The 19,211-nt window shown below is 47.1% G+C and overlaps 1 protein-coding gene across 7 annotated transcripts in view; it reads right to left on the bottom strand.

The window, feature by feature from the left end:
- Positions 1 to 269: 269 nt before the first annotated feature.
- SEMA5A (semaphorin 5A) overlaps positions 270 to 19,211 on the bottom strand; it is a 449,868-nt gene continuing 430,926 nt past the window's right edge. For 6 of the 7 annotated variants that reach the window (XM_072958863.1, XM_072958862.1, XM_072958865.1 and 3 more), the window contains 5 exons: positions 18,795 to 18,965; positions 17,114 to 17,269; positions 15,343 to 15,390; positions 10,335 to 10,546; positions 270 to 6,870 (listed from right to left, as the gene is read on the bottom strand). In XM_072958863.1, the coding sequence (XP_072814964.1) occupies positions 6,751 to 6,870; positions 10,335 to 10,546; positions 15,343 to 15,390; positions 17,114 to 17,269; positions 18,795 to 18,965 (707 nt within the window). In that variant the 3' untranslated portion in view covers positions 270 to 6,750. Of the gene's footprint in view, positions 6,871 to 7,923; positions 10,187 to 10,334; positions 10,547 to 15,342; positions 15,391 to 17,113; positions 17,270 to 18,794; positions 18,966 to 19,211 lie in introns of those variants that run through there. The other variant, XM_072958868.1, reaches the window with a different exon arrangement.

Here is a 19,211-nt window from a genome sequence, read left to right as displayed (position 1 = left end):
AAAGTCAAATGTAAGGACGGAGAAACTGTGTGGTACCCGCAATGGTCCCGCAAGGGAGTGCCTGGCAACCCACGAGCATCCCGACAGGGCAGCCAAAGCTCCATTTCTCTCATTCAAATGAAGGGGAGACAGTGCTACCTCATCCTGAAAAAGCTCCATTATGACGAATACATTTTGCCTTTAAAAAATGAACCTCAAGGTCAGTAACTTTCTCTAAGTTTACCAAGGGCACAAGGTGGCTTGGGAGAAGGTTCAAAGAAAAAAAATGAAACAATCCCAAATAAGTTTATTTTGTATCACAAAACAGCAACAGCAAATTAACACAGAATGAGGCGTTTAACATTTTGTAACGTCTTCAAAAGTCACATCAAGTGGCATAATACACAAGTTTAGGTACACACTTTTGAAGAACCCTACATTGGACCAAGTTTGTGTATTTTCTTTGCGGACGATGTAGAATTTTGGTGATGAATGTAGGTACTTGTGTTGAAGGTTCATACTGTGCTTTCTTTCAAAGTGCAGAAGTTCAAGTTTGATTTTGGCCAACAGTCATGGTACAGGGGAAAAGAAATCAACTTTAGCAGAGAAAACACCGTTAACTTTCTTAACCCAAATTGAGTGACAAATTTGTGAACTTGTGAAGCAGTTTTGACACTCCACCTCAAACAAACAGACAGCAGGCAATATTCCAGGTGGTTCTCATCCCACCCTCCGAATCTGTGGCAGCCATCACCAGCCTGTATCTGACTTTTTGACTCTACAGACTTGCCCCAAGAGGGACAGTGACAAAAACCTCTACCTTCTATAGGCATCATGTTGGCATTCCTACTACAGAACAAATGCTAAGGTGTTTGTTTTTTTGGAAGATGTAAAATTAAAGTGATGTCAGTTTCTGGAAGGCTGAGATGGGTTCACCTAAATTCTGAACACACCAGGGCACTCTTCCTCTGTGTGTGGTGTGACGGCAGAAGTCACCTCTGACTGCGGTGTGCTTCTTGTTCAAGTTCTGTTCCTGAGTTCAAGGACACCTAAGAATGATTTCCTTCAAAGTACAGCCAATCAGTCCTCTGCTTTGAACCAACAAGACCCAGATGAAGTGATAAATCACCATCTTAAAACAAGGCACTGGCAACATTGTACAGGAAATTGAGCTATCTGCACGTCCTATCAAAGCTCTCTTCTTAGTGACAAGATGCCAGGATAGTTTGGATTTTCCAGAATCCAGATTTTGCTCCCAGCTCATATTACCTGACATGGGAACCATTTTGAACTTCCATACGTCTCATACCTGGGCCATTTGGCTTCAAGTGGCCAAAAAGCTGAGAAAGAACAGGACCGCGTTTGAACTGGTGGCCTCAGATTTCTCACATGGAAGAGGTGGAATGAATTTTATTGTGGACGCAATATGTTAGTTTAAGAAATGCCACAGGGTGGTTTTCTGGCTCGAGCTTTCTCCTTTCAGGCCTTAAAGCATCTCTGACTCATTACCGCCATCACGTCAACAAAGTGAAACGTGTCTGCTTGAATGGTACCGAACCTGGTCACGGGTCATAAGCCTGATTGTTTTTTATGGCAGAACTAATCTGATCAAATGAGAATACTGTATGAGGCAGTTTCACTGGGCACAGTGCTTCGTGTCAGGCTCCGAATTCGGTTTTGACGATATCCCTTGTCCCTTTGCAGTGTGAACTTATATTTTCAAAAGAAGACGTCTCCATTCCTGATGCTTCTGCAACAAGTACCTAATTTTTGGTGATGCAACATATGACCATTCAGAAAAAACCTGGATCCACCTGCTCCAGCAATATCTATAATGCATCTTTAACGTAAATCCATAGAAAAAGAGTATGGAGTAGTCATTCTAAAAGTCCCTGCCAATAGTCCCACTCCGCATCTTGCTCATTATTTTTCAATTTCCAAAAGAGAAAAGAGGCCAGGATTAAAGCAATTTATTTTCTTGCCTTTTATCAGGTTATCAAAATAGATCACCAGAATGCCTTGGTTCTGTATTTACAGAGTTACAAAACATCTTTAAATCAATTATTATTAATGATCTCGGTAGGAAAGTACAGCTGAAATAAACCCCACAACTGTCGCTGGTCCCCAGATACTTTACCTGACACGCTAATGTGCTGCAAAACAGTCAGCAGTTCCTTTTGTGCATTTCTCAGGCCAAGATGAGTGTTACTCTGTTCTCCTATTTCACACCCATTGATTAGAGAAGCAAGGGGCTCAGCATGGCTTTCTAGTGTCTAATAATAAAGCCAGAGGTAATCAGAGGTAATCACTTTTTGGTAGCGTCACCATAAATCACCAAGTCAACATAAATTACCATGAAATAAGAGACATTAGAAGGAATAATGTGCGGGACACAGCCAATGAGGTCTGTGAACTCCAATTTGTACCATCTTAAAAAATAAGAGGGGAGAATTTGCATTTGGGAAGATTCAAGATTGTTGTTAATTTAATTCCCTGCCTTCACAGAAAATGGTGATCGGAGCTGCGGGATGACGCACAAGGAGAGCAGCTGCTCAGAGCAGGCTCAGCCGGGCATCCGCCACGGGTACCTGTTGTCTCTGGACAGGTGCCCCAGAGTCATCTTCTGAAACAGAAAGACTGAATTCAACGTAGTTAACCCAAAATGCCACACAAGAAAACTCCACGGAAGTGTAAAAGACACCCTGGGGCTAAAGAAAGTTCATGACCACGGGTGGAAGTCAGCGCTGAGAGTGGTTTGACAGTGCTGGGAAACGTATGGTTTATTCCAGCAGCGAGGGAACCGTCGTCCAGGAGCGTCAGGTGTGTGTAAGCGCGAGCTCCCTCAAGGCCGCTCCTTCCGTGCCCGTTAAGGAAACGTTTACGCAAACCCATGGCTGAGAGCAGGCTTGATACGTGTTTAAGTGAAGTCTCCCTTGACCTGCAGTCACTCTCTAATGCGTCCTCAGGCAGCCCCTGGGCGCCTGGAGACCCCTGCTGAGACTCTGTCCCTAACTTTGAAGGGACCCACTAACTCCACCAAAGACGCCAGTGGGAACACTCCCCATACAGGCTTTGCCTCCCATGAATGTCACCCTTCCGCAGATAAATAAGGAACAGAGGCACCTTCGCCTGCGCTCCGGGCCGTTGGCCCCGGAGGATCCAGGGATCAGACCCACAGGACCGTGCGTGCCCGTCACGGTCCCCGCCCAGGACCGCCCACAACACTCAGCTGGAGTGACCGGGTCCCCTTCTCATGGTCCCCTCCACCCACATTCGCTTCCTTTCTCTTTGGCATCACTCGTGGGTCCGTGGGGCCAGATCCCTGGTTCCCGCTGACCCCGTAGCCTGACCCTTCTTGGGGACAGAGGCTGCTCCACGGCAGGGACCCTCACCTGTTACTCCTCGCAGCTCCTGGAGGGCCTCTGCACCCTCCACACACAGGGAGCCCTCTCTCCCCCCAGTATCGATGCCCATCCCCTGTAGGCTCAGCGAGATGTCCCTGAAGGGGCAGGAAGCTCAGCTCCTCCCAGCAGCTTCCAGGGCCAGCAGCACAGAAATACACCTAAAGCCAGACGGGCAGGAGACACCCGGGTCTGGGGGCGCTGGGTCTCCACGTAGCAGAGCCTGGCCCTGCGCCCCAGAGTGCCAGGAATTCATAGGGTCCCTGTCATTCAGGTGACAGAGCCCTGACGTTCATCAGAGACACCATCTGCAGGGCTGTTCTGGGGAGGCCTCGTGCTATGCAGCGAGCGGGAATTCTGCAGCACCGCAGGGCTGGCGTTAGAGGATGGCGAGTCTGGAGAAAGCCCTGAACAGTGGGAGTCACTTCCAATCCAAATGCAAGACTAAAGCCAGTTTCCTTAGAAAACCAGCCAGACTTCTACTGTAACCAGAAATAGCTCTAGAAGTTAAACTATGATGAATGCCATTTAATGTCAGGCTGAGAGAGATGCATCTTAAACATCTATGTGTGTTGCTTGTACCAGAAAGAGAGAGAGAGAGAAAGAAAGAGAGAAGGAGAAAGAGAGAGAGAGAGAAAGAAAGAAAGAAAGAAAGAAAGAAAGAAAGAAAGAAAGAAAGAAAGAAAGAAAGAAAGAAAGAAAGAAAGAAAGAAAGAAAAGGAAGGAAAAGGATAAGAAAAAAGAGAGACACGAAGGAGTCACATAGAAATGTAAAGTGTGACAAGTGTTGGCGGGAACCCCAACCATCCCAGCCTAAGGAGGAGCTGCTGCATGAAGGGGCTTCCAGCAGAAGCGGCAGGCGCCACCTGGAGAGCCCACCACGTGGGGGCTTAACAAGGGGTGCGGAGGGGCGGCGTAGACACGTGCGCAACAGCTGTGCAGTCGTGGGAAAACGCGAGGGACCCCACAGCTGGTTAAAATACGCAGATCACAGCTGAAACTGCCCTAAACCAACTGATGTCCTGTTAAGTACGAGGGAAGGCTGCAAGGAAGGAAGAAGGGAGGGAGAGAGAGAGAGAACAGAACAATCTTCTTTTGAATAGAGTGTCAGGGAACAGAAATGAGTGAATTTCTTTGCTGTGATAATAGTAAAGATTGGTGCAATCAGCAACACGAAAACCTGCCGTGGGGGAGGGTGCTCCCCCTAGTCATCGCACAAGACTGATTAAAGACCAACTTTGATGTCATTTTGAAAGCATTTCCCATCAAGTTCAGTGATGCTAGTTAAAAAATACCAGTGTCCTCTTTCCTAGGGGAAACAGAAGGACATTTTAAGCTTAGAAAATATTGTGGGGGAAGGGTTCAGAAAACTGCTAAAATGAGTTACCCAGTGAGAATATTTGTCTTACAGGAGAGTGATGAGACAGGTTGAAGCATCCAATAGAAATCCAACCAAAAAACAACTAGAAGACTATCTGGCTAAATTTCACCCCCTAAGTGCGGCCTTGGCCTAAAGACAGAGCAAGCGCATGCAGCGCACAAGGCGTGCGGGAGAGGCAGCGTGAACTTCCCACCGGACAGACGCAGAGCGTGATTCATTTGCAGTCTCTCAGACCTCCCCGAGCCCCCCTGCAATTTAACTTTAAATTTTAGTAGAGCCAGTTCTTCACATGCGGGGATATGAGAATATTTTGAACTCAACCACATTCATTACTAAACACAGGATTTCCCAATTTCTTTCAAGCAGACAGGGTAAAAACATGTAAGCTAGTAAGACTGTATCCCTCGGTGACCACGCTGTGTTTTCACAGATCTGAGGGTTCATTTATCAATAAGAACATGTTTTAATGTCCACCCAGGCTGCTATCACAACGCCCAGAGGCATCAAATGAACACTTGCAATCTTGTTCTAACTTTCAATAATTATTCAACCAACTGCCGTACGTTATGTATCAATTTTTTTTGTGAGTAATTTAGCCTGTTTTTTTTTTCCTTCTGGGGGCCACTATGAATAGTATCATAACACTCTGAAATGCTTATGAGTGATCCAAGCTCAGAACCACAGGGATCATTAAAAACCTTACTTCCAGATACACTGATTTCTCAAGGTAGGTCTCGAAATGCTGTTGCCGCCATGCAGGGAGGAGGCGTGGTGGGCGGGTGGGAAGGCAGCACTGAGATAAAAAAATAAAAGGCACCAGAGCTAAACATCTCCTCACCTGGCCTGGAGGCAGCAAATGACAGCTTGGTACGTGGGGAGCACTTCCACGTGCACCACGACCAGCTTTACACACCACCGATGCTCTAGGGAGGGCTGGTGGCCGTACACTGGTTCTCTCAGGGAGATGGAAAATAAGAAGTTGCTTTTCATTAAGTGTCAGTTCTTTCCATACTTTCCATAACATGGAAAATAAAAAAGTTGTTTTCAGTTCTGTTTCAGTAATTTCTTCATCGGCATCATGAATGTTCAAGATTCTTTCTTTGCAGAGACAGGGGAGGTGTCAAGTCTATTATTCAAATGCTAAACAAGTGGTCATTTTACAGATTGGTTTTTTGGGATGTTACTACAGACCAGACAGGTGGGTTTCCAGGCCAACTGTGTGGCAAGGAGCTCCCTGCAGTCTCATGAAGTCCCTAAGTCAGAATAAGGCTAGCTTCGCGGCCACCTGCAGACGCATTCCCCCTTCCCTGCGTCTGTGCCTCTGCCCTGTAACTCACCTCCCCCCACGACAGCACAGTAACCGCTGCAAGACTCACTCCTTGTACTGCTGCCTCTGCAGATGCAAGCCAGGCTGGATCCCCGGGCTTCCTCAGGCAGGAATCATCCCAAGTCCAAACGCACACAGTATCATCCCGACTGAGGAGATGGAGAGCTGTGGTGAGTCACTGTAGGGCCACATTCAGAGCCTGCATTTCATCAGTCCTATTAACCGTGTGGAGGTGGCAAGGCTCTCACATAAAGTGCCTATTTTCTTGAATCGAAACAAAGTGAAGATTTACGCTCAAGAGCAAGAAAACATTCACATCTCTAAAGACTCCTTCCAACGCAGGTGGTACATTTACAAAAAGCTCAAGAAAACAAGCGACTTGTTAGAAAAAATGGACTGAATACAAGGAAAAAAAAAAAACCCATCACGCCACAGCTCATTAAACAAGGATCAAGAATTGGAGACCAGATTTTCACAATGTCGTATTTAGATTTTCATTTCTTTAGAAGGACGTGTATTTTTGGCAGCAATGGGACACTGGTGGCTTGAAATGCACTTGAAATGCATCCAGACTCCATCTCTGAAGTCTTGGAGATATGGGCAGTCGTGGAGCGCAGGCCTCGAGGAGCCGGGGAGTTACAGGAAGCCAAAAACGTCAACGCTTAGTAGTCATCGTAGTTGTTGAGATCCGTAAAGTAGGCATTAGAGTAGGTCTTGCCAGTGAGATGAGGGTTGAAGTATCTGTTTCTTTCCTCTAGGATCAAGTTGTTCTTGTTGAATGCCTGTGACAAAATAAAATAGAAGATTTAAGGATGCTCAATAAATAGTGTTTCAGGAAGAGAAAATGATTAGGAGACAGTTAGAGTTGACCCTTCAACAATGCGAGCGTTAGGGGCGCTGGACTATTCTTGCGGCTGGAAATCGGAGTGTAACTCACAGTCAGCCCTCCATCATTCTTCCGTTCTCTGTGGTCCTTCTCTATCTGCGGTTCCCCTGTATCCACAGCACAGCATCCCAGAGTCAACCAACCTCTGAGTGTGCAGTATTGTCGTATTTAATTGATAAAAATCTGCATGTAAGGGGACCTGTGCAGTTCAAATATCATTCAGGGGCCAGCTGTCTATTGAATTTCAGCTCTCTGATAAGGCCCTGTTATTTTAAAATGTGTTTTCTCATTTCCTTGCTTCGTCACATCATCTGCCTTGCTGAGGGCTTGCCTCGTAATTAGCATGAGGTTGGTAGGTTTTCAGACCAGTCTGTTTCTGAGTTTTCATCAGAAATTCTACTTTTAAATTTTAGACAGGAAGTGTCCAGGAGCTAGAAAAATTGAAATCTCCAGGAAACCTAAAACTCTAGTGATTGCAAATTCATAAACACATTGAATATTACCCTATATAACTGAGTAGGTGTTTAAGCAGCTTTCTGATCACCATGGTACACTGACAAGGGATTTTGAAGGAACACTTTTAAATAAATGCACAAAATTCTTAATTTCTTTTCTTTTTCTGCACTTGTTAGACGGTGACTACTGGGACCATTTCTGACGCAGATGCATTTCCACATTAATAATCATTAACAGTTACCTGTATTTTTAAAGAGCTTAACACTCCCAGATACAGAGTAAATTTTGAGAGGATCAAAGTAAAGTAAAGATTATGGTGGTGGGCAGAGCCTAGATGTCCAGGACTTGTCTGGAGAAGGTATCAGAAGAAAGTTCTAGAAAGATTCATTAGAGACTAGACAGCAGTACTCTGCCTCCAGAGCAGCAAGATTTCTCTTTTTAAAATTTATTTTCATTTATTTATTTATTTTTAAACACTTTTTATTGAGTTATAGTCATTTTACAATGTTGTGTCAAATTCCAGTGTAGAGCACAATTTTTCAGTTATACACGGACATACATACATTCACTGTCACATTTTTTTTCGCTGTGAGCCACCACAAGCAGAGCAGCAAGACTTCTGATTATCTTCAGTGGCTGCTGGATCGTAAGTGAGAATGGAAGACCAGCTAAAGTATCTCCAGATGCTTGAAGTGACAGAGACCACAGAGAAGCTGCTGCTATGCTTCCTTTCACCACAACACTGGTGACCACCTGACATGCTGTATAATCTACTTATTAATATATTTATTTTAATGCCTGCTCCCCCATGCCCCCACAACAAACACTCAAGCTGAAATATAATGTGTCCACGAGCAGAGACTCTTGTTGGAACCATGTTTAGAAAGGCCCCATTCTTAGGTCCTGGAGGTTTTCTTCCTTGAAGATTTTTGCTCGTAGGAGCTCCCGTTCCCCCTCGCCCTCTGGGAGCGTGGTGCTGAGAGGGTGCAGGGGGTGCGTTATTCATTCTGGGCGCTTCACGCCCCGACTCTGTCATCTGATGAGTACAGGTGCTGATGGATTCTGGATCCCAGTGTACACAGGGTCCATGAGTGAAAGTGAATTGGCGCTGCTTCTGTCCAAGTGGGGGGCCTCATGGCAGTGGGGAACAAGTGAGGACACTGAGGCTCCTGGGACATAAGACCTTCCAACCAGTTGAAGTGGTAAGGGTTGGAGATATTCCATATTCCCATGTGGGAAGAAAACTGAATTTCAAAGGAAACAATCACAGAAGAGAGAGGGCATAAAAATGCTCCCTAGAAATATTAAGGGTAACCACCAACTTAACAGGAATATCAAAGTTTAGATAACTTCATGAAATAATGCCTTTTGCAGCAACATGGATAGACCTAGAGATGATCATACTGAGTGAAGTAAGCCAGACAGAGAGAGACAAATATTATATATCACTTATATGTGTATCTAAAAAAGTAATACAAATGAACTTATTTACAAAATAGAAACAGACTCACAGACATAGAAATCAAACTTACGGTAACCAAAGGAGAAAGGAGGGAAGGGATAAATTAGGGTATGAGATTAATGGATACAGACTAACATATAAAATAGATAAACAACAAGGATTTCCTGTAGAGCACAGGGAACTATATTCAATATCTTGTAATAACATGTCACAGAAAATAATTGGACATATATATATATATCTATATAGTGTATAACTGAATCACTTTACTGTACACCTGAAACTAACACAATATTGTGTATTAACTACAATAGAAGAGAAAAAAGAGGAAAAAAACAAGAAAAAAAATCAAGTAACTTAGCTAATGAGAACCCCCTGCATTCACGCGGGAGGTGGGGAGGTTGGTACAGCACACAAGAACCCCTGATGTCCTCCCAGTGTAGACGCCTGATCTCTTGTGCAGACGAGATAAGAACAACAGCCGCCATTTGCTGGGTCCTGGGCGTCAGGTCCCTTAGTCCATTTAAACCTCGTGACAATGATCCAGGGGTGTGTATTTTTATGTCTGATTTAAAAAGGAAGAAACTGAGGTTCAAAGAAGTAAGTAACTTGTACTTTGAGGCAGGATGTGAACTGCCTCAAATAAAAACCACTTTTATTTTGCCAGGCACTGTGTATAAATTACCCCATTTGACTCTCATTATCTCCAATTTATCAGGGAGGAAATGGAGGCTCAGTAAGTGTGGACACCTGGGCTCAGTCTATCCAGCCGGTGAGGGACTCATGAGCCCAGATTTGTCGGGTCCATCCCTTTCTACCCCACTTCTTCTTTTGAATGAGAAAGAGACTGGTCATTTACTTTAGATTTCTCAGTCAAACACCGGGTTAATTGTCCACTGGGAAAATTTAACACAATACCTCGCCCGCATCAGTCTCAGAGCGCTTCTACATCACACAGGGCACCAGGCACTTCATTGTGCTTGAGAAGTGTAAGAGAGTCTTTATAGTAACGTGACAGCTGTTCTCAGGATGCCATGCTGGTGACGCCTGCTGGGACCTGCGTATCTGACTGACCAAGCCTGGTCCTCGTTCCCCTGCCCGGCGCGCGCAGGGCCTCAGCACGAGTTCTCCTCTTTGGCGAGACCCCTCTTTGGACGCGGAGGCACAGTGGAGGCAGAGCTGGGTGGTGACCAGTGACCCAACATTTTCTAGCTTTTTACTTGTTACCGTTTCCATGTCCCATTTTACCCGAGTTCTCAAGATGGGGAGCCACGCATTCACGGGCAAAACAAAGCTGGAAAGGCAGTTCGTCACAAGGGAGGCCCCTTACCTGTCCCCAACCCTGTCATCTGCACCACCACCCCTGAGCTTTGCCAACAGCCCCCAGGGCCCACCTGCCTTCTCTGCTCACCTGGCTGCAGCAGGGGCTGCCCATCCCTTACCTTGATGGCCTCCACTGAGTCGTACTTGTCCAGTTTGTTGATGTGGTTGGTTATGCTGGTGTTGAGAGGGGCGGGCGCGACGGGGTGGATGACAGTGGCGTCGTGGGCTTGCTGCTGGTACCGCTGGCAGTAGGTGTAGACGAGCAGCGTGAGGAGGCAGCCCAGGATGGAGCTGCTCAGCCCCACGGCGATCATGTGGAACATGTTGAACTCTGGGGAGACAGCGTCACGGAGAGTGAGGCCAACCCCGGGGGAGAACGCGCTCGTCCACAGCGCAGTGCGCGCAGAGCAGAACGGGACATGGCGGAGAGCCCCACACCCGTCCCCGAACTCAGGAATCATACGACCTCCCTCTGAAATGTCACGGCCACCAAGACACTTCTCTGCACTGGGCACAGCATAGTTTAAGTCAACGCTGTTAGGAATTATAACCCGTCTTTTGGAGATCACCTTGATGCGCCAGCAGAGGGTTTTTTCTTCTTTACAAGATTAAACAAGACAGTTCTTTCGGTCCAAGCGCAGCCTGAGCTATGGCCTACGGGGTTTCTAGGGGACCTGTTTTCCGTGCTCCCAACAGTCTGAGGGTCCCTGCACGCGGCATGGCTGTGTCCCAGGAACGAAGCCAGGAGGCACTTACTGCTTCCAATCACTGCTCACCTGCAAGATGGACTGTTTTCTCCTCTCCTTTATCATTTCACTTACACAGGCGCTCCAGCTACATCATCCTTATGTGTTCCCTCACACGTTTGGAACATGAATGTGCACATATTGCGTAACATTAGCACGTGCAGAAAGGTACACAAGAGTACGTCTCTCGTCTCTCCTGGAGGGAGCTTCTGCGACACCTTCTCCTGTGCTTTCCAGGAGAGTCTCTGCACACTTGCATGATGTGTGTGTGTGTGTGTGTGTGTGTGTGTGCACAAATATTATCCTGGGTACTGTTTTTTTCCACTAACATTGTATTTTGGAGACCTTGTAAAGAAAATGGTTTACTCCAAAGAAATCAAGGCATATGATCTTTCAATGGTCATGAAATGACCCTCTTTTTTCCATAGGGTTTTTTCCCTACTTAATAGCCTCTTTATTTTCTTTGAGTTACAAATACAAACGGTTGAAGAAAATGGACTGACACGGACTTATGTCTCGAATATAGGATTGGTTTGAGTGACATCAAGATACCATAACCAAGACCTGCTTAATCTCTGAGAAAGAACAACAAGAGAGAAAAAGAAAGATGTTCACTGTGCGTTGGTAAAACCCTTTACCATCAAAGCATTAAGCCTTTCAGGGAATAAAGACAACATCCAAGCAGTGCCCATGAAGCTGAGATTACTGACAACCAGGCAAAGCACAACGGGACCTCATTTTCTCTAGGCTGTGTTGGCTCCGTATAGCTACCCGGTCGCCTGAGGGTTACTGGCCTTATGTCTCCACTGCATAGGGCATAGCCTGAGGGTTTGGCTTTTCTCCCAAGATGTCCCCTCCATGAACCCAGAGGGCCCAGTGTCACTGTTGCCTCCCCTACCTGTCCACCTGGCACTAAAGATGCCTGCTGGGCACCACTGTGGATGCCAGGTGAGTTCACTGGGCCCCACAGGGACTCTGTCCCAGGGCACTCGGGGACAGAGACCTGAGAATTTGTCTCCTGCATCCAGGTCCTGGAATGTTTGCCCCTTAATCACCTGGCACCTCCCTGAGGACTCTCTGAGATGTCTTTGATGCCCAGATGTATCCCTCATCCAGCCCGAAACTCCCAAGCTGCTCCCTCTAAGCTGTGCTCTGTTGCTGCCTCGGACACCGTGTTCCAGGGCCCTGGGGCCCTGGGAGATGGATTTGCTTCACAAGGCGGATGACACCGTGCAGAGAGGCAGCCTCCTCTGCTCACTGTGAGCCATGATCAAATCCCTCCCACCCATATGGAGACTCTATACACGGTGGTTCCAAACTCAGGCCTCAGTATCTTCAGCACCAGGGACTGAACAATCCAGGAGGACGAAACAGTCCACAAGCATCACCCACTCCCTGACCCCACCTCAGGTTTTCACTTCTCTATCATGTGGTCGTTGGTTTAACACAGTGAAAGGAATGCATAAATCTCTGGCCTTTCCTGATTTTGTCTGAAGCCTCTCGGGCTGGACAGCCCAACCTGGGCAGGCTGGGTAAAGCGTCCAGGGGCCGTTCCACCTGCAGCCGCTAGAAGCTTCTCCTCTTCCCTGAAGCTGCCCTCGAGATAAGCAAGAGAGGATCTCACACGAGTTGCCATTTCTCCATCTTTCAGTGCTTTGGACTCTCGGGTCAGTGCCACGTACAGATAAATGCACTTCTGCTGCACTGATAACATATTATATTGTAACCTATGGAAGATGTACGACTCTCTCCATATGCAGACGCTGGGTCATTAGTCAAATGAATCATTTCCGCAGGTGCCTGGGGAAGGCGGGGGCCAGCTGACATCTTTATGAGAAATATATTGTCTTTGTGTCTCATGCAACTAAAAATAGCTCTCTAAGTGGAAACATTTCAATAGGCCTACATTCTTCTGCACAAGGGAAAAATCGTGCCTATTAAGTCTCTTGAATCTGCTTAATGTGGCTCTTTGCTTTGAAGATGATTTTTGCTGTTGTTTTTGGTCAGTAAAGCTAGAGACCAATGACCCAGTTGGTTCAACTGGCTGCTTTTCTGTGCAAAGTTGGACTGATTTTTCCACAGACTGGAAAAAGACATCTATGTTGTCCCCTCAACATCCCCAAACGTCCTTGCTAGGTAGCTGCTTTTGCCTGCCAGTCCCACAGTTAGCCCCCTCTGACCTCTTAACCCGCCTACTCTGGGGCGTCAGTGTCAGCAGCCTGAAGAACTAAGCAATCGGCTCTGAAGGTTGCAGAGCAATGACAGTGTCTGAGATATACTCCCAGCACCTGGAGGCTTGCTGCGGTTGAAGCCGTTGGCACAGCTGGTCCGAACACGCAGCGCTGGAGGAAGGAGGTGGGCTTTTTGCATCACATCTTTCTGGATCCTTGGGGCCTTGGGAAGAGCGCCCACATCCTAACCCGGAGAGGGCTGGCCAAGGAAAGCGGTCGGAGGCAGCCAGTCACTCTGGGGAGGCGGCAGCCGGCTGCCCCCAGGCTCTGCCCTGACCTCCCTCGGGACAGGACCACTCCTTGCGAACTCTGCTCCACTGGGTCCCAAGTGTTGCCCAAGAGTGTCACCTGGCCAGGGCTGCTGTGGTGGCACAGCCCAGACACCATCCTCCGGGGTGCTCTGTACCAGGACCCTTCCCCTGTGGTGTTCCGGGCTCGAAGCTCACACTGGGATCCCACTGCCTGGATCCAAAGTCAGCTCCACCTGGGCTGTTTGTGCGAACCTCGGCTCTCTGACCCTCACGATCCTTCTTTATAAAACGCAGATGAAAAGGTGTGGCTGTTACCCCTTTCCTGCAACCCCCCAAACCCAAATCTCTCAAAATCATTTTTCGTCCCTCACCTGCAGCGCAGCCTGACCTGACCGGACCTTTGGCTACAGAGCCGACCAGAACTGCCAGGGGGGACAGTCGGCAGCAGCCTCACGTCACCCACATTTCACAGCGACATTGCTCGAGAGCTGGGTCACGGAGCATGGTCCCCGGATATGCAGTGTGTGTCCCACGTTCCCCATCTGTAATCTGAAAAACGCTCACTTCCAAACCCTCCTCTCTCCCCAGGGGTTCTGTGCAAAGAGCCGTGAGCTCTGGTGTCCACACGAAGGCTCTCTGTGAGGACCACACAGGATACCTCTTGTCATTTTATAAGGTGGCACAGAACGACTGATCTAGAACTATTAAGGGGCACTCAAGGCTGCAATTATTTTTATGAGAACTCGTCAACATTCGTCTTGCAGCTGGACCCCAAGGGAGCGGCTGCCAGTCTGTGAACTCACTGAACAGACTCACGTCAGGCACCAGACATCGCCTTTCTCAGGCACCAGGCTCTCCTGGGCTGTGACTTTTGGTTCTAGAGTCCCCACGGGAAGATCAACACCCCCCACAAAACTGGCACGGAGTGGGCGCTCAGCAAAGATGACTGAACAAATGGGTTAACAGGTGGCTGATCAAACGGAGTGTAACAGATAGTGGGCTCTTAATGTCATTAATAACAGCACATAATTCCTGAAACACACCTATTAAACTGCAGATTCCTTCTGAACGTAAGGAGAGACCAAAGCCGGCTGAGCTGCGCTGTCTGGAATGGATCGTGCTGGGAACGGTGCTGTCTAGTCATTGGCCGCATGTGGGAAGACACTGGTCTTGTGTGTGGATGTTGGGCTCTGAGCACCAAAGGTGGACCAGGGCTGGGCTCTGAGTGATGGACAGCCAGCCCCTCCCAGCCAGCCAGGACTGAACTAGACTAGATGGGAAAGTCCAAAAGCGTCACGGGATTGAGCCAGACAACGTGACTTCTGCCATTCAGGGTTGCAGGAAGTTTGAAAAATACCTCTAGAGATATAGGCTATGTCCTTGTTCCCATCGTAAAATCGTGCTATTTCGTCATTTCGGCAGTTTGGAGGTTTGAGGCTGGCTGCCTTGGATGTGTACTATCCAAACTATACAAATATGATGGCTGAATTCTGTTTTACTCATGGGAAATCTAACTGCAGCTAATGCCTAGGTCCCTGGATCATAAAGCTTATAGCCACCAGCATCACCTGAAGGGCTAATTAAGCCACAGAGCACTGGGCCCCACTCAGAGAGGTTCTGAGTCCACAGATTGAGGCAAGGCCTGGGAATCTGCATGCCTAGTGAGTTCCCACGTGATACTGATGATGCTGTGTGAGGACCAGACTTGAGAACCACTGATCCAGATGTCAAATGTGTACTCCTGGCATCTGTGCTGTTGAAATAGATGGTGTTTGGGTCCAAGAGTTTCCCCAGCCTGTTTTCCTGAGCCAATAGCAGAAACATACAAAACACGCAGGAAGAGAAATGATTGGAAAATGTCAGAAATACACCAGAAATTGATTAAAAAGAAGAACTTACCTCCACACCTTTTCTCTTCTACGCTGCTGGATCTTGCCACGGATACTTCTGGAAAAAACAAATAATCAATCACAATGTGTAAAGGGAGTTGGGGAGGAAGAGTGCAGTAATGATTCACTTATAAAATGTCTAATGAGTTTGAGTTTTATGTGAGTCAGAGTTTCCAAAAGCCAGATTATTTTTTAAAAAATAATATGTGTTTGTTCGTTTTAATCAACTACAGATGTGTTTGGTTAAGGTCACCTTGATTGGGAAGGGATGAAATTCATTATCACAAAAAGAAAATGCTGTGGTCTCTTGGGCAAAACCAGGGCATTAGTTTCAAAACAAGGCCAGAGTATGTGCTGATTTTCTGTTACAATGTATTCTGCCAGCTGTGGAAACCTACGTGTCTGCCTGGGGTTCCTGCCTCAGAGGTTTTTTCTCATCAAAGCCAGTACTGTCACTTTCCCTATAGTGGGGGGCCACTCCCCCAGAACTCAGAGGAAGTGGTCATAACTTGTGACAGAGCCCGTTCGTGCTCTTGGCCACGCCCCATGTGAAACCCACAAGTAAGACGCCAGTAAAAGGAGAGATCCACACAAACGTCAGACCCCCAAGGATAAACACCATTCCAGGAGTCCAGGAAGGCTACCCTCTCCTGTACTGATCTTCTGTTCAGTAACAAGAATTAAAAATATGTCTCCGGTTACAAAGGAAGCAACAATAATAAACACTCTGAGGGTGGGGAGGGCATAGCATGCTTCGCATGTACAAGGTCCTGGGTTCAATCCCCAGTATCCCCATTAAAAAAATACATCAATAAATAAACCTAATTTCCTCCCTGTAAGCATCTCCCCCCCCCACTATAAAAAAAGAACATATGCTTAGGAAAGGGACCTTTCAGAGGGGGGAGGATATAGCTCAGTGGTGGAGTGTACGCTTTGCATGCATGAGGGCACGGGTTCAATCTCCTGTATCTCCATTAAATAAATAAAAAAAAAACCTAATTACTCCCCCAAAAGACGAAACAAAAAAAAATTTAAAAACCCCAATAAATCCTCTTGCAGTTCTAGGCCACAGGAGACTTGAGGTGAAGCTTATGAGGCTGAAGCTGATAGCTTTTTCTAAAATATTATTACCTTTTCCATAAATAGAGGAAAACAAGCTATTATTTATAACCTTGTAAGAAGCTGGTCTCTGCTTTGGTCCCTGTGGGAGTCCTAAGGCGCACAGTGGGCATATGTGAAGTGATTTATAAGTGCCCAGGACCATGCCTCCGGTAAGCATGCGACAGGTGACGGACCTTCACTGATAACTAATCATCGATTTCACACAGGAAAGCCTGTGGCAACAGGGCCAGCCAGCCTCTTCTCCAAGATGACGCCAAGGACAGGTTTCCACTTTACCTAATACACTGAGGTTGTGTGATGAGAATGGCCGTTTTCCCTCTGTGCACACACGTACGCACAGCGTTGCCAAAGCATTTAACCTAATATTAAAACAACCAAACTTTCATTTTTTGAACAAGCTATTCTGACTCTGTTATAGTCAATAAATTGTAGATGACACTGTGCTTAAAAAATCTTAAAACTTATGGCCTAAATTAAAATCTACAACAGCAGTTACGCACAAATCTCTGATCACCTTGAAACCACAAGACTGAAGCACCACTGTTTCACCAAACAGGACCTCAAAGAACAGATAAAAACTTCGACCTACGAATCGTTTCCTCTTGAAATGCTGAAAACAATTCTGTTCACACGGATGAGCACCACCCCCAGCCCCTTACCTGGGATGAAATTGGAATCAAAAACGCACGGCCGGCTCTCCGAGGTGTTTCCGGAACACTGGCTGCCCACGGGGAACAGCAGGATGCACTGGCGGACGCGGACCTGGACCCCAGACACATCACACTCGGACCAGTCTGACCACTCCGACCAGCTCTCTGCAGTGGCAGGAAGAGGGGAGATGTGGCAAAAATGCCCACTAAGATCAACCATCCTGGAAGCACTGTCGGCTTCTCTGGGTTACTTTAAGTTCCCGTGTGGTGTTTTTAATGGGTCTGTGTATAAATAAGATGGACTTGTGTCTTCTGACCAGTCCAGGAGCATGAATAAAAGAACTCGTACATCTTTGATTAGAAATAATCGCTTAAAATACATTTTCTAAAACCCACATTATTTTAATGCTCTAAAGTAACTGTATTAGACACTCTAAGCCAATCCATGAGGTCTGGCTGTGCACGGCCTTTCTTTCCACCGTCCGGGGAGAAATTATCACTGCAGACACCACTCCTATAGGGTCATGCTCACTGTGAAGAGCGACCCTCAAACGCCGCCCAGCAAAATTCCTCCAGGTCTCAGAGCTCGGACAAAAGAGATGACGGTGTGCCCATGAGAAAGCCCTGGATGCTGAAAGGGGGTTCAAGCTACTACAGGCACTTTCTCTGCTGCTATGAAAACAATTCTGCATGGTCAGTGCACCAAAGGCAGGCTGTGCTTGTGGCAGAATTCATTTTATCCTGTGTTTTCTGTTACTGAAGCACACACGATCAATGCACAAGTCTGGGTCAAGGCCCAAGGATGGGCCAGCTTCACCTCAAAGTGGAAGATTCACTAGGATTTTGTTAAATTTACCTAGGCCTACAGATGTGTGAAAAGAGAGGACTGACACTCATATTTTAAGTAAGGAGGTTAAAAAATGAACTCAATATTATTTATGAAATATCAATAACATAAAAAAAGATTTTGTTCTATGCAGTTGGCTTTTTTTCCTTTTTTTAAATTTAAGCGTTGTCTGCAGTTAGGGGAAAATTCAGAAACCAAACTTGTGTTTTGATCCATTTTAAAGAGTATAATTTTTCCTTAGAAATATGTGAAGTGTTCATTTTGGGAATGACTGACAATTGGGTCTTAGGCACTTTTCAATATAAATGGGACCTTCCAGAAGAATCTGCAGGAGCAAGTTAGAAATATATGTATAAATGAGTGTCTCAAAGTCGAAGTTAGACTCAGAGGCGAGTGTCTCCTTTTCATTCCAAGTGGTACTTTAGGTGAGAAAACAAAGCTGACTCTTGGATGGAGAAGCCACTGCTGGGCATCCCCGGGGCCCCTGTTCACGCCAGCCTCCAGCCTGGACCCCCTGGCTCACGGTCCTGGGGGGTCTTCCTATGAAGCAATTTCACAAAGTCTCTCCTGGTTCCCCACCCTGATTATCAGCAGCAGAATGTCGGATCCAGTTACCTGGTTACACATGTCAAGAAAGCTTGGTTATCAGCAGTTTCTGTGACTAGTTAACTACCCGAAGGTGAGAAGTGTTCCCCTGTAGGACAACGTGTTATGAAGTCAGTTCACCCTCAGCAGTGCGGGTGCCTATTGTGATGTGACTTCATCAATTCCAACATTTCTCCATCAAGGAAAAGGGTGCATTTGTCCCAACATCGGGCAGTGGGCAGGGCGGGGGCGGCTTACCGGGGCAGGGCTGCGTGTTACAGAGCGCCTCTTCCGTGTGCAGCCCCAGGCAGATGTCGCCTCCGTAGGCGGGTGCTGGGTTTGTGCACGAGCGGGTCCTCATGTAGTGTCCACCTCCGCATGTCGCTGAGCACTTGGACCAGGGCGACCAGCAAGACCACATGCCGTCCACTGGGAAGGGACACAAAGTCACACCACTTCTGAAATCCCAATCTGACCGACCTGATGTGGCTGCAGAGTCTGCCCTGCAGGAAGGTGTCGTGTACACCACTGAGCGCTCCCAGGGGGGTACCTGGGGCCTCCACCTGGCTTTGCATATTCCTCCCCATGTTCTTCCAGTTCCTCCCATTCTTTCAGGCGGTGTTTGTAAGCATCTAATACGCCAGCATGGGTGTATCAGACTGCAGGCAACGCTGT

This window comes from Vicugna pacos, chromosome 3, assembly GCF_048564905.1.
Source record: "Vicugna pacos chromosome 3, VicPac4, whole genome shotgun sequence".
Lineage (NCBI taxonomy): Eukaryota > Metazoa > Chordata > Mammalia > Artiodactyla > Camelidae > Vicugna > Vicugna pacos.
The sequence above is the reverse complement of the archived record's forward strand: the minus strand, read 5'-3'. Positions and strand labels throughout refer to the sequence as shown.